Source organism: Oreochromis aureus, linkage group 13 (genome assembly GCF_013358895.1).
Source record: "Oreochromis aureus strain Israel breed Guangdong linkage group 13, ZZ_aureus, whole genome shotgun sequence".
NCBI classification, from domain to species: domain Eukaryota; kingdom Metazoa; phylum Chordata; class Actinopteri; order Cichliformes; family Cichlidae; genus Oreochromis; species Oreochromis aureus.
The window spans coordinates 18,180,766-18,194,454 of NC_052954.1; the positions used below are offsets into that span (position 1 = coordinate 18,180,766).

Genomic DNA, 13,689 nt, shown 5'->3' on the forward strand with positions numbered 1-13,689 from the left:
TAGTTGTTATTGTTGAGTACTTTAAAATGGGCCTATTGTGCTTTTTGTTACTTTCTGTTACATATATGCTGTTACAATGATGAATGTTCATATTGGTAAAAGATCTCAAAACACAACTATCTTCTTGTTTTGCTCTGTACTATATCAGTTAGAGTGGATACTGTGTTCCTGTTGGAGGGGCAGCCAATCAAAAGAAAGAGGATTATGTTTGATTTCATACAGAGGATGAACTAAAGGGCTGCACCAAAGCTTATGATTAAATAAATCATTATTTTTATATGTGAATCATGCAAAGCTACATTAGTAGAGTGAAGATAGAAAAAACAAACAAACAGCATAATAGATCCACTTTAAAATGAAATGCTCACCTATAACACTGCATCTCAACAAGAACATTATAATAAATAAGGGAAATCTAGGGCTAGGTTTAAATAGAGGGAAATTATCCTAGCTCTTTAACTTATAGAATAAAGCACCTTGAGGCAACTATTGTTGTGAATTGGGGCTATATAAATAAAGTTGAACTGAAGTTTGAACTTAATTATATATATCTATATGTTAAATTCATCAAGATATATTCATCAAGATGAATCCGATTTTTGATCAGTTATTTAGTCCTTAAAATGCCAAAAGTAAGTCCCAATTTTTTTTAACTCATATTTAGAATGCAAGCAGAACATCTTCATGTTTAAGTAAATATTCATATTTAATCTTATGCAAAAGTCATGTTTGTGGGTTTTTACCTGACAATGACTCCTGGCCTGAGATCAAAGTTCTTGTTGACAATCTTGAGCAATTCTGACTCTGACTTCTGAGAGGACCCGTAGGTGAACAAGGAGATGGACAGAGGTTGGGCCACTCCGATAGCATAAGACACCTTGAACACACACAGAGATGTGGTTTGCATATTTGTACTCCACTCATCGGTCATCTATGCACAGCTTTGGAGGGTGAAGCTGTAACCTCACCTGAACCAGAACTCTCCTGCACAGTTTGGCTTTAACTAGAGACTTGGCCACCCAGCGAGCAGCATAGGCAGCAGAGCGATCAACCTTTGAGAAATCTTTGCCAGAGAAAGCTCCGCCACCGTGAGCCCCCCAGCCACCGTATGTGTCTACAATAATCTTCCTTCCTGTTACACCAGCATCACCCTGTTTGCAAAAAAGGAAGAAGATGAGCAAAAACCAGTGATGACTTTCTAGTTTGCTTTATTATTTTCCCCCTGAATGTGATGATCACCTGTGGTCCTCCAATGACGAAGCGACCACTTGGCTGGAGGTGGTAGACAGTTTTATTGTCCAAATACTTTGCAGGGACCACAGGTTTGATCACCTGATAGAAACAAGACAGCATTAAAACCAAACATGTGACTTTATTTCCCACACGACACATTACACACATTACACAGCGCCCAGTCAGCTGTGTTCATGAGGCTCTACCATTTCCATTAGGACCCTCTGCTGTTCCTCCAGAGTGACGCCATCATCGTGCTGGACAGAGATCACAATGGTGTGAACTCTCTTGGGGATCACAGCTCCACCCTTCTGGTCATAATGCACGGTCACCTGTGGGATTAACAAGAATTGGTACACTCACTGAAGCTGTGGTTAGCTGTTTTACGGTGCGTGTGACAAAACAGCTTCAGACTTTCTAATGAAATACATCCAAGCTTGAAAGAAAAAAATACCCAAACTGCTGTGGTACTGTGTTTTAGGTAAGTAAAAAATGTGCACATGTTGCACTACCTCACCTGTGTTTTAGAGTCGGGACGCAGCCAGGGAACGATGCCATTGCGTCTGAGTTCAGACATCTTTTCGTTGAGTTTGTGAGCTAAGACGATGGTGAGCGGCATGCACTCCTCCGTCTCATCTGTGGCATAGCCGAACATCAGACCCTACAGACAGAATAAAGAATACTGATGTGCAGTATGCTCTTTTATCAGTAATATCTTCAGCACTTTCTATTATCATATGAGACAAAATATATAAAATATAAGCTATGAAAAGAACATTTTTAAAATAATACTTATACATAATGGATACATAATGGTTAATGGTCATAGAGGCATTTATAGAAGACAAAATAGAAGTAGAAGTTGAAATGATAAAAAAAATTCAGGTAGATTATATCCTGTATGGTTATGGGACTTATATAGTATATATATAATATAGTCAAATTACTCCATATTTCATTGATTAGTCTTAAGCATAGGAGAATTTTTTTTCTGTACAGTGTATTTCATTGACAATTGGACCCCAGTCATCCCCTCATGGAGGTTCCGTGTAGCAACCATCATGTGATGCTTTCTTTCTTGAGGCCAGAAGTCTTTTATAGAATTAATGATCCTGAGTCGTGAGTTTGTCTCTTACTGAGGTATAATGCAAAGAAAGCATCAATTTCATCTAAACATGTTATTTCTTTATCTCTTGCCCAAACTATTAAATATGATGATGGTGTTACTGATTAAATTACACTGATTCACTCAAGTACTGCACTCATATACAATTGTATAATTTCATTATTTCCTTTCTCTGCTGCATTACACTTCTACTCCACGACATACTGGACATATTTTTATCATGCTTCAGATTACTTAAAGACTGTGAGCAATTTCAAGAAAAGGAAGTTTCCCCTCTACACATCAAAGTTTTATCCTTAAATTTGTGACCCTTTAAAGAGCCACAAACCCTTGGCTGGGGCCTTATTTACTATACTACAATAAATTTATTTGCAAAAGTAACATGAACACTTATCTAATCTGATAATGATATATCAGCCACGAAGCACATTTTTCTGCAGTACAATTAGCTTGTAACATTTAGGATTTTAAATATTGGACTAGATAAAACTACTTTTTCCGGCTCTACTGAACTGATAAACCTGAACACACCAACACTATTCCACCAGATCTCGTCTATATTCTCTACTGTTGAAGTAAAGAGCCAAACAAACTGTGCTTGGTAAGGGTCACTCGCTTGTCAAGCCAAAGTGACCCAGTGACACTGCAGTGGCCCTACCTGGTCTCCAGCTCCAATGTCTTCTTCCTTCCTGTCAACATGGACCCCTTGAGCAATGTCTGGACTCTGCTGCTCCAGGGCCACCAGCACATTACATGTCTTGTAGTCGAAACCTTCAGAAGGGAAGTGAATTGGATTGAGATGGTTAAGAGGGAAACACTAAATACAGAGAACACAAATAATGTCTAATTGTTGCTTTCTCACCTTTCTCCGAGTTGTCGTATCCAATGTACTTGATGGTGTCCCTCACCACCCTCTGATAGTCCACAACGGCCCGAGATGTGATCTCTCCGCAGAGCAACACCATGCCAGTCTTACACACCGTCTCTGCCAACACAAACTTTGGTTACAAAGCTGTTTTGCCATCATCAGCAAGTTGTCAACACTGAAATACAATAAACAGTATCAACACTGCTGACGACATAAAATCCAGGTGAAATTCAGACCAGTGGGTTAGTTGGCTTATACTCTGCCTTCATTTGCTCCCTTTTTTTGCTAAGACAAACTGATTCATTAGACTGTGTCTCTTCTTGGCTTTGGCATTTTTTTAATGAAAAAGAGACAAATTCTGGCTCACCACAGGCCACTTTGGCATCGGGATCCTGCTTCAGATGTGCATCCAGGACAGCATCACTGATCTGGTCACAAATCTTGTCTGTGGACACATAACAGGCAAAAACATCAGATTCCAAAGATTTTTACAAATGTATTGAAAAAAATACATATTGCACGTTTATATTGCACGCTTAGCCTAACACTAATAAAAGAAGATATCAGTTTTGTAATTTATATGAAAGTATGAAAGGTTACATCCTAATATTTCACATAGCAGTAGTTGAATGTTTGACTTTAGCGGGGCAGCAGGACAATGCCTCACTATATATCCCATTCATCTGTCTGTGTCGTCCTGCTGAAGCAATGCAGGAGACCGGTTACATCAGAAAGCCCATCAGCATCTGACTACTCTGCTGGTGAAACAGGTGCATCTTAGGAAAAGCCACTAAAATGGCCACTATCTGTGGGAACAGCCCAGACTTTGAGTCGTGTTATCAAATTAAAAAGTGTGTACTGCAATGTTCTGCCAAGGCCACCCAACTCTGTTACTGTACAAACAGTAGAAGTAAAACTTCAAACCTGTCAAGTTTATCATTAAAACCGGCTTCAGGGGTGCTACTCGCTTCCAATATTTAAATATTTTTTTAAAAGAACCTCCTTAAATGAGAAATACAGGGACACCATGATGTGTAACACGTGGATCTACATCACTTGCTGTTTTAGAGGACAGTTTGAAAGAGATTTTGAATTCAGGTGCATTGGTATCATTCATCCTCTCATAAGTACTTTGTCAGATTAGCATACTTTTACTTCAGAACTACATTAATATGAATCCAGATTCAAAAAGCAGTTTCATTTTTAAATTATTTTATTTATTTAATTTTTTAACAGTCGGCATTTATGTAATACTGCCAGTATCTGTGAAGCTGCACAACTCTTACTCATTATCGATTTAGCACATGGGACTTTGAAAGGTTACATATTTGTGAAGGGATTACAACACATTGACAGGGCACCGTGGAGTTTAAAGGCAATATGGAGGACAGAGTACAACTACAAGTTAGGCAAGGTTTCTTATTTAAGTGTGGGAACATCTCGGGATCACTTTACTGAGTATTTGATATAATTTAACTAGATTGAAGTATAACATAGTTGAACTAATATGTCACTTCTTATCTTATTGTGTCCTTGAGACATTGTTCTTGAAGAGCATTTTGCATGTCATTTAGATCGCCTCTTTTGCACACTACATTAAACTTGTGTGTCTGCCCTCTTCTTGGACATTTTTTTTAAGCATGTAATTGTGCACCAGTCAAACACACATTCGCTTCCAGCTGCCTACAAGTGAGAGTGAAGGCCACTAAACACATGTTGCTGTGAATGGAATACCATCCATGCCTGGCGTGTAAACACGCGGCACTGTGGAGTTACTTTGGACATAGTGTCCAACTTGCATCATGTTTATTTATATGCATGCTATTTTTGCAAGATTACACTGTATTTTCAATAGTGTTGAGCTTATATTTTAATGCATTAAAATTTACTGTCACTGTAACAGAGGTGGCTAAACTTGGTAAAAAGACTCACCTGGATGGCCCTCTCCTACGGACTCTGAGGTGAACATGAAAGAACCATCTTCCAGATGATCACTCATTTTTTCTGTGGGGTAGGGTTATTTAATTTCCAGTGCACAGAGATCTGAAGGTGGCTTTATATTCCTACTGGCTTTCTTTACCAGAGAGATAAAAGAAAGGGAGACCAATAGCCCTGCAGCCAATGCGAAGTCTGTCCTGCAAACTTCACATCTGTGTCCACATGGCCCAATATATATGGCTAAGGGAACACACACGCATTCTGTAACTCATTTACACACACACACACACACACACACACACACACACACACACACACACACACACACACACACACACACACCATGTGAATCCATGGGACAGTCCATTCCAGGGGGGAGTGGATGATGGGAGGGAATTTCAGCTCAAACTGCTTGTTAACCCTTTGTAAGCATTATAATGCTCGATAGTGTGCTTTCAATCTTCCCCTGCTCTGACTGCTCTGCTTCAGGGCGTGCCGTTTCCGTGTCCAAGCAGAAACAGCTTTAGGAAGGAGTTCCCCCACCCCCCACAACACACAGGTGGGACAGCCAAGTTAGGGTAGCCTATGGACAGAGAGAGAAAGGTAGCTGCTGTTAGCAGGAAAATGATGCAATTACTTGTGTTTACATCATTCAAGTAAATCAGTTTACACTGCTGTGGTGAAAAGACACGAAAAATTAGTGCTGTTAAACATTGTTACTGCTCAAATATTTTCTAGCTTACGATTCATTTCATCATGTAAAAATCAGTCAGTAGTTTAATAACTACAAATACCAACCCAAAAAAATATACCATATAAGGGCACATTTGATTTAAAAGGCAAAAAACAATCACCTTTATCATAAGTGTCATATTTATACCATCTGATTTGAATTATTAGTGCAATTCAAACACAAATATTTAATAATATTCATACAATTTGCATGGTGGCTATATGTTTTTTTATTTTAGAGTTGTATAAACATTTCAGTTTGTTACATCTATCTATATTTGTGCATCTTTGCATTTACTTTGGAAAACAGAACAATTATCTTTGCCTGAAAGTGAATAATTAGACTTTTATTTTTCATACATAATGGAAAAAATCAGCGTTGTAGTGTTAGCAGGTTGAGGTATAGCTAATATTAATCACTTTTTACTTTTATCAATGCATCAACAGTACCAGATTTGGCTTCAGATTAAAAGGGAAAATTAAGTTAAAATAAATACTGCTTCAAAACTCCACTACATGAGCAAACATATCTATTTTTTATGACTGTATTCTCTAAGTGAAATCTCCAAGTCCCAATAAAGTCAGAACTTCAAAAGAAAAAAACACACTAAAAGCAAAAGAAATTTTAAAAAAAAGAAATACTTGAAATTTGTACTTTGGTTCAGTTCTATATAATTAGTTTACTTCATTGCCAATAATTAGGTTTAGAGAAGACAGTCACCTGTTGCCTGAATGCGCTTTTCATCCCAGCCTGAGGCTCTTGTCTTTGTATACAACTGCAGAAAATATCAAACCATGTCCAGAGAGAAGATCAAATTAATGGAGATACGTCTCTTAGATACCTGATGAACTTCACGTGATTCACCATGTCTGTGTTTTTGCAAAACATTAGGAGCTATAAAGGACTGCTTAGGAAAGCGATCCTCTCTATCATATAAATACAAACACAACACATGCTTGCACAAACATAAACGTACAGAAAAATGGCTCTGACTGTTTCTTTTCCCATTAAATGCAACAAGAGTGCAGTGGGCCAATCCTTTTTCTCTACGTCTTTCCATCATCTGGCTCTAATTTCAGTCGGTGTTGAGTTGGCCTTGAGAAATGAGACGAGAATTTTAACTAGCTTTCTGTAGTGAATAAAATACCACTGTTCCTGACAGCTTTAGGACTCATTTAAAGCAGATTTGATGTATGTATTATGTATTACGGAACTTATAGCTGAAAACAAGAGCTCTGCAATAATAATTAGCTTGCTGAAATTAGTGAAAACCACTGATAATCAGGCATGCACACGAGAAAGGAATTTTTTAGAAAATACAGGGGGGTAGACGAAAATGAGAAACAGCTGTGTTGACTTACAAATAAATACTACTCACATAAGTAGCATGCTGACCGAATCTGAAATCTGCAGAGCTATCTAGCTAAGATATCTGAACTATCTGCTTTATAGTTTATAGTTAAAATATTTAAAGGTAATATAAATTAGCATAATGCAGCTAGAAAATTTTACAAGGGGGGCAAAGGAGGGGCAAGAGGTCTAGGCAGGGTGCCACATACCTCTTCAGTGAAGTATGTGAAAAATGAAAATTGAAAACCTTAAACAGTTGACAAATGCATCAATAGTTGACTAACCCAAAAGTAACAATTTAAAAGTGGAAATAGTAGACATGTGTTCATTATTTATATTTAGCTGAAAGCAACAGCTAAAATGTCACTAGTAACTCACAGTTAGCTAATATTTAGCTAAAAGTAGCCTAATATTCAAACATAAATTAGCTTAGTGCTAATTGAACCATTTTTTAACTGTAGAAATTAGCCAAAAATAATTTATCTACCTGTGTTGTTTTAGTAATAATTACATGAAAAACAATGAAACCTGAGTTGACATTACAAATAAAACAAATAAAAAATGGATAAGCTAAATATTTCCTAGTTGAAAGAGCAAAGTGTATACATGAAATGCAAAATAACAGCAATCCAACTGTTTTTATGGATTGATCTTAAATACCTAATTTCCTTTGTACATTGCTATCCCAGATTTTAAAGCATGACTTAGCAAACATGTTGGGCAATAACAACATAGTAGGAGATTGTTAGTAGACACGCCTTATTTAGTCATGTCACCTGCTGTAAAAAAAATAAACCCAGTCAGAACCTGGTTAGATTTAGTGTCCTACGCTGTGCTACCTTCAAAATCTAATAAGCTATCTACTAGGAGAGAGAGGTCAGAGGTGATTTAACATAACAAACGTGAACTAGATCAAACCAGAGAAGACGTGAAAGTCCTGCTTGATGCCAAAGAAATTGGAGAACCACTCTGCTGTCATAACTGATTGACCTGTGGATCATACACCCCTGTATGTTTTGGTCTAAAAATGCTCAACACAAGCGCATGTTGCTGTGTGTACATGCGAACTCACAAAAAGAGAGTATTTGTTAATGACTGACTAAGAAAATGTTCTTGATTTTTTTCCAAAGCCAACAAGATTGCTCTGGTTATGCTCAAAGATAACTCCTATCAGAGGAGCAGCCTGGTGCATGATGAAGATTCATACATAGTGGGGACCACACTGAGTTCTTAAACTGATTTTCATATTAAATCAAGCTAATTAGAAATTATTAGTCTAATCTCCGTACAGTGGAGATGATCGTTGCTAATTTGTTTCGATAAAGCAACTCCATGTATAGCTGTCTTATTTATTTTTCTCCTATTTAATTGTTGTGGAAGATAATTTGGGTATACACTAAAAAAGTTCCATGTAACCATGAATCAGCAACCCTGTAGGAGAGGAAGGAATTGTTTGATATCTTCTAATTAGTCATTTTGTGTTTGAAATCTACCGAAGACACACACACGAGATAGGGTCTAAAGTTCACATCCTCTTGAACTTTCATCTACTAAGAGCCTGTCAGAAAATGAAAAGCACAAAGATAGTAGACTTATGAACTTTGTATTTCTACAAGGGAGCTTTCCAGTGTATTTAAACCTTCACATATTTTTAACACCAATTACCAAGTACCTTTTCTTTTTAATCGTCATTTAACCTGCCATATTTCCCAATGTTGCCCATCCAATCCGAAACCACTTTGACAAGATCAAGCCACATGACAGTGTAACCTCCTCCTGTTTGATTGGCTACCTGAAAGTGTGTCTTTTAAAGCCGGGTCATGGTTTCTGGGCCACCTCGGGGCTTGAGGGTCAGTCAGACTCAAACTTGACAGAACAAGATATGTTAAGCGAACCCCGAGGGCCTCAGAGGGAGTGGGTGTTAACACCTGTTTGTCTTTCCTCAGGTTCAAGGACGTGCAGCTCACCTCTCCACAACCTGAGCTCATCTAGTCACCAACCAGTTTCATCTGGATGGTAGTCAGAACAGGCAGGAAAAGTTGGATCTCTCCTGGCTTGGACTTTTATTGCACAGTTGAGAGATTGCAGAGGGTTTAGTGTGTACGCTACAACTTGTTATATAAGCAGCAGCAGTCAGTAAACAGCAGATAATGCACACAGTTTGTCACCAGATTTAATTTACTATATGCTCAGATACATAGTGATTTCTTATCAAAAGTTTGTGTTTTTGCAGACTTTTACTACCTACTGGCTTGTTGTTTGTATTCATCTGAATTATAGGCTTGAAAATCATTTAATATCAAAAATATGATTATTATAATTTTGCTCAGAATTTTAACAAATAAAGAAAGCAAAGTCTATCTCCACCATCAAGGTACCAGGCACAGATTACAATATATGAGCAGTAATTCCTATCATTCTCACTCTCCTTCTTTAACTACAGATTTAGCTCACTGATTGGCTTCACTAGTGCAATAAGAATGTAACATGTCAACCAATGCAAATGAGCATCAACACCACACAGGAGGTGGGGTGCAGTTCTTCAGCTTTGATTGGCTGTCTGTCCCACACACTCCCAGCAGCATTGGTCCCACACAACGGTGTTCTACATTTGTCTATATGTTTGCACTTGTGTGTTTGTGTGACGGGAACACCAGCAGCGAAACAAAGCCAAGATGTCACTTGAGCCTCACAGATGAGTTTTACACATGGTTAAAGCACATTTAATCATCACAAATGGATGAGGTTTTTTCTCATATAAACGAAAACAAAAACAGACCATCTGTTATGTTACCAAGTATGACCTATAATCATTTACAGTAACAAAAAGACGCCTCCGGGGAGATGAACCCAGCACATGGCTGAGCCAGAGGGAGTGCAGCAGCTGGGCTGGTGGGAGTGTCACCCTACCCTATCTGTACTCCAGCCCATTTGGGACCTCAGCACATTCCTCTGTGAAACTGCCACCAATGAGTGAAATATTACCCTCAATACCACTCTAGCAATCCGCTTTCCTCATAGAAATCATGTGTAAATAAATCTATCCTCAGTATCTTCTATCTTCAGTCCTTTGGCTTGTAGAAAAAGAGTACTACCACCAGGTTTTCTAACATTAATAGCAATGCCCTCAATATCAGGAAAGAAAAATATCCACCTACAAAACAACTACATTTAAAGGATTATTTATTTATTGGCCCACTCTATTTTACTGCATTTTTAGGTAATAAATTAGTAAACTGCAATGTCATTGTAATGGGAATGCTGATTTTAAGCATATATCAGTTGTTTTATTGCTACAGAGAGGGACAAGGAGAAAAGGAGACAAGGTTAGAAATAAACTAATGGGCAGCATTAAGCTTTTCAAGAAAAATTAGTTTACACAAAAATGAGTCAAAGTCAAGGTCAAATGTGAGAATTTGACTGATTATGCATTTAAAATAGATTAAAATTTGTAATTTCATTAATCTGATTTAGGGAAAACAACAACCACTATGTTGATGATACTCAAATATACCTGACACTGAAACCAGACACCAACTCCTTAACCTGTAGTTTATCTGAGGTTAAATCTTTAAATCTATTCACAAAATTTCCAATTTAACAAAAATAAAACAGAAATTTCAGCATATCATTACATTCAATGACAGACAGTTACACTTTGCATTAGTCCTTCACATTTGGCGTAGTATCAAATCTAAAAAATACAAAAGAAAAGCCAAACAAAAAAATGTGCTACACATCAAATCAGTTCTCAAAGAGAGTGTTTTTCAATTAAAACGTTTAAGTAAAGTTAAAACATTTCTTTTTAACAATGCTTTTCTAACACCCAGAATGAATTAATGCAATTCGTTATATGTGGAACTGAGCAAAACCTGAATATCACAACTGCAGATGGTTCAAAATGTCTAATAGACTAATGTGTGGTACACAGAGGCATGTTTTATCTATTCTTGACTTGGCTATAACTGGAAAACTGATTAAAATGTGGGATTGACGAATGAGCAAAATAATAATAAACAATGCTATTTGTATCATGGAAGTCAGCTACTGCAGACTTTGTACGTTTTCTTTCTGTAATGCCGCTAACCTCCTGCAGGTGTCAGTGTTGGTCTCAGCCGATCACAAGAGTTGTCCAGTTACTTTCAGCTTGTTTTGCTGGCAAGTAATGAAGAGTCACAGAAGAGGGCAACAGCCATAAGCAACCTCCGAGTTCCTGTCTAGTTTTATTTATTAATGTTAGCAGCTTAATTGTAATTAGAACAACATAACTCATTAAATAAATATCCAAAAATGCTGTTTCACCACCGAGTCTGCATGGCTGCTTGATAAGCTGTCTGTGCTGCACCATGCTGAACCTGGTACTGAGAATTCAGCTCATTGTAATCCCTGTTAAACAGCAGATTTTGAGGAATTCCTTGCATGTTTTCTTCATATGAGCAAGGATTTGACTGTGATTGGACTGATCTGAGGGTTGGGAGATTAACAGGCTGCTTGAAAACACAAGATTTCTCCACATTAGCCGTGAAGCACAGCCTGGTAAGAGTTGCTTTACAGATTCTAGTTCAGTTAAGTGCTTAGACATTATTAATGAGACTATTTTATGTTGTTTAGTTTGGTGACATTCAGAGGGACTGACCCATGAAAAGACTTTGAGAAGATCTTGATTCCTAGCGTGCATGAGTGTGCGATAAAGACAGAAACATATCTGAAAGTTAATCTTTGTGCTTGCTTTCTGTGCAGGTCCTCATAGAGCCAGTTTAGGACCATGGTGACTGTGACCACTGTCCTGAAGGCAGTGAGTCTGTTTGTTGCAGAGGTCATCAGCTCCATTACAGACTGGTTCCAGACCAAACCAGTATGGGCCGACCTAAAAGTACTGGAGGACACAGAGCTGAAGACAACTGGAGGGGGTAAGTTAAAGAACAGAAACAAGGAAAATTATAACAACTTAGGGATCTAAACATTTGAAATGCAAATTAAATTAGTTGTATTATGTTTTCTATTTGTGTTACTGCAGCTGTCTGTGGTGGGAAAAAGTATATATATATATATATGTATATGTATATGTATATATATTTTATCACAGGAACTTGTCTACATGACTGATAAACAGAAAGAGTAATTATATTATGTGAAAAATTACCCAACACCATTCAAGCTTTCATCAACATTTAGAAGAGATAAGATTTATAAGACACTTAAATATGGTTCATTTTAAGAACGTGAATTCTCTTTCTTTAAGGGAAACTCAGTGGCATTTTGATTCAGTAATGCTCTGCTGTCTCTTTTAGTCCATGAGAGACACAAAGCCAAAACTCTGTGGGAGAAGACTGGAGCTGTAGTCATGGTCGTACGCCGAACTGGATGATTACTGTGCAGAGAGGTATGAAGCGACATACCGAAGTGTGTGTAATGAGAACTGTTTATCTTTTATTCGTGCTTTTGATTCTCTCTTTCCTTATCCCTCTAGGAGGCTGCTGAGCTGTCCTCTCTGAACTCCCAGCTGCAGGACCTTGAAGTTCCCCTCATTGCGGTGGTGAAAGAAAACCTCGGCAAGGAGCTGGACTGCTTCAAGAAATACTTTCTGGGGAAGGTCTACGTGGATCAGAAGGTCTTATGTTACTCCTCTATGCAACGTTTTAGGATATTCAAAGAAAAAGGAAGGTTTCATAATTAAAGCCAATAAGCTGCTTTTATATTCACTCTCACAGAAAAACTTCTATGGCCCACAAGTGAGGTGGATGTGTCTCTCCATGTTTCTGCGCATCGGTGTGTGGAGGAACATCTGGAGGGCCTACAGGAGGGGCTTCTGGGGAAACCTAAGAGGTGAAGGACTAGTGCTGGGAGGAGTCTTTGTCATTGGGCCTGGAGATCAGGTAGAGCACAAGTGATGTTTAAAAAAATACCTTATCCCAAGTGTATCTGGATATTTTCATTGGTTATGATTGATTATATTTCTTCTCCCAGGGTATTCTACTGGAGCACCGGGAGAAGGAATTTGGGGATAAAGTGAATATGCTGGCAGTGCTCAGAACAGCCCGCAAAATGCGAGAAGACATGAAAGGATAGATGTCAGAATGATTAGTAGCTTACGTGATAGTGATAGCTAACATGTTCCTAAAAGCATGTCCTCTAGCAAATAAGAATGAACGAGCTGACATGTCATGCTATGTGGTTAAAATGTGACACTTTAACTGTGTAATGACTCACTATCTGGTTATATGAGCTCGATTGCGTAATGATGTTTTGTGTGTTTTTAATGATGGGTTGTTTCTAAACTAATAAAGACAGAACAGCTCTGATCCCAAAGCGCACAAAACCAACACCTTAATCTGGGCCTGATATGATGAAAAATTAATGTAAACGGCATTCCTAGTAGTTAACAATAAAACAATACATCAGCGATGCTCATAGAGAGCACGCACATTTACCTGTTTCTCA

At 37.9% G+C, this 13,689-nt stretch overlaps 1 protein-coding gene and 1 pseudogene across 1 annotated transcript in view; one reads left to right on the plus strand and one right to left on the minus strand.

Annotated features, from left to right (window-relative positions):
• Positions 1-5,378, minus strand: part of mat1a (methionine adenosyltransferase I, alpha) — a 7,079-nt gene extending 1,701 nt beyond the window's left edge. Inside the window, exons 1-9 of the mRNA XM_031735251.2 lie at positions 5,160-5,378; positions 3,595-3,672; positions 3,222-3,344; positions 3,018-3,130; positions 1,751-1,894; positions 1,440-1,565; positions 1,240-1,332; positions 969-1,151; positions 744-877 (exon numbers count right to left, since the gene is read on the minus strand). Of these exons, the coding sequence (XP_031591111.2) occupies positions 744-877; positions 969-1,151; positions 1,240-1,332; positions 1,440-1,565; positions 1,751-1,894; positions 3,018-3,130; positions 3,222-3,344; positions 3,595-3,672; positions 5,160-5,226 (1,061 nt within the window). The 5' untranslated portion in view covers positions 5,227-5,378. The remainder of the gene's footprint in view (positions 1-743; positions 878-968; positions 1,152-1,239; positions 1,333-1,439; positions 1,566-1,750; positions 1,895-3,017; positions 3,131-3,221; positions 3,345-3,594; positions 3,673-5,159) is intronic.
• A 6,323-nt stretch (positions 5,379-11,701) lies between these two features.
• LOC116316641 lies at positions 11,702-13,669 on the plus strand (annotated as a pseudogene).
• Positions 13,670-13,689: the final 20 nt, after the last annotated feature.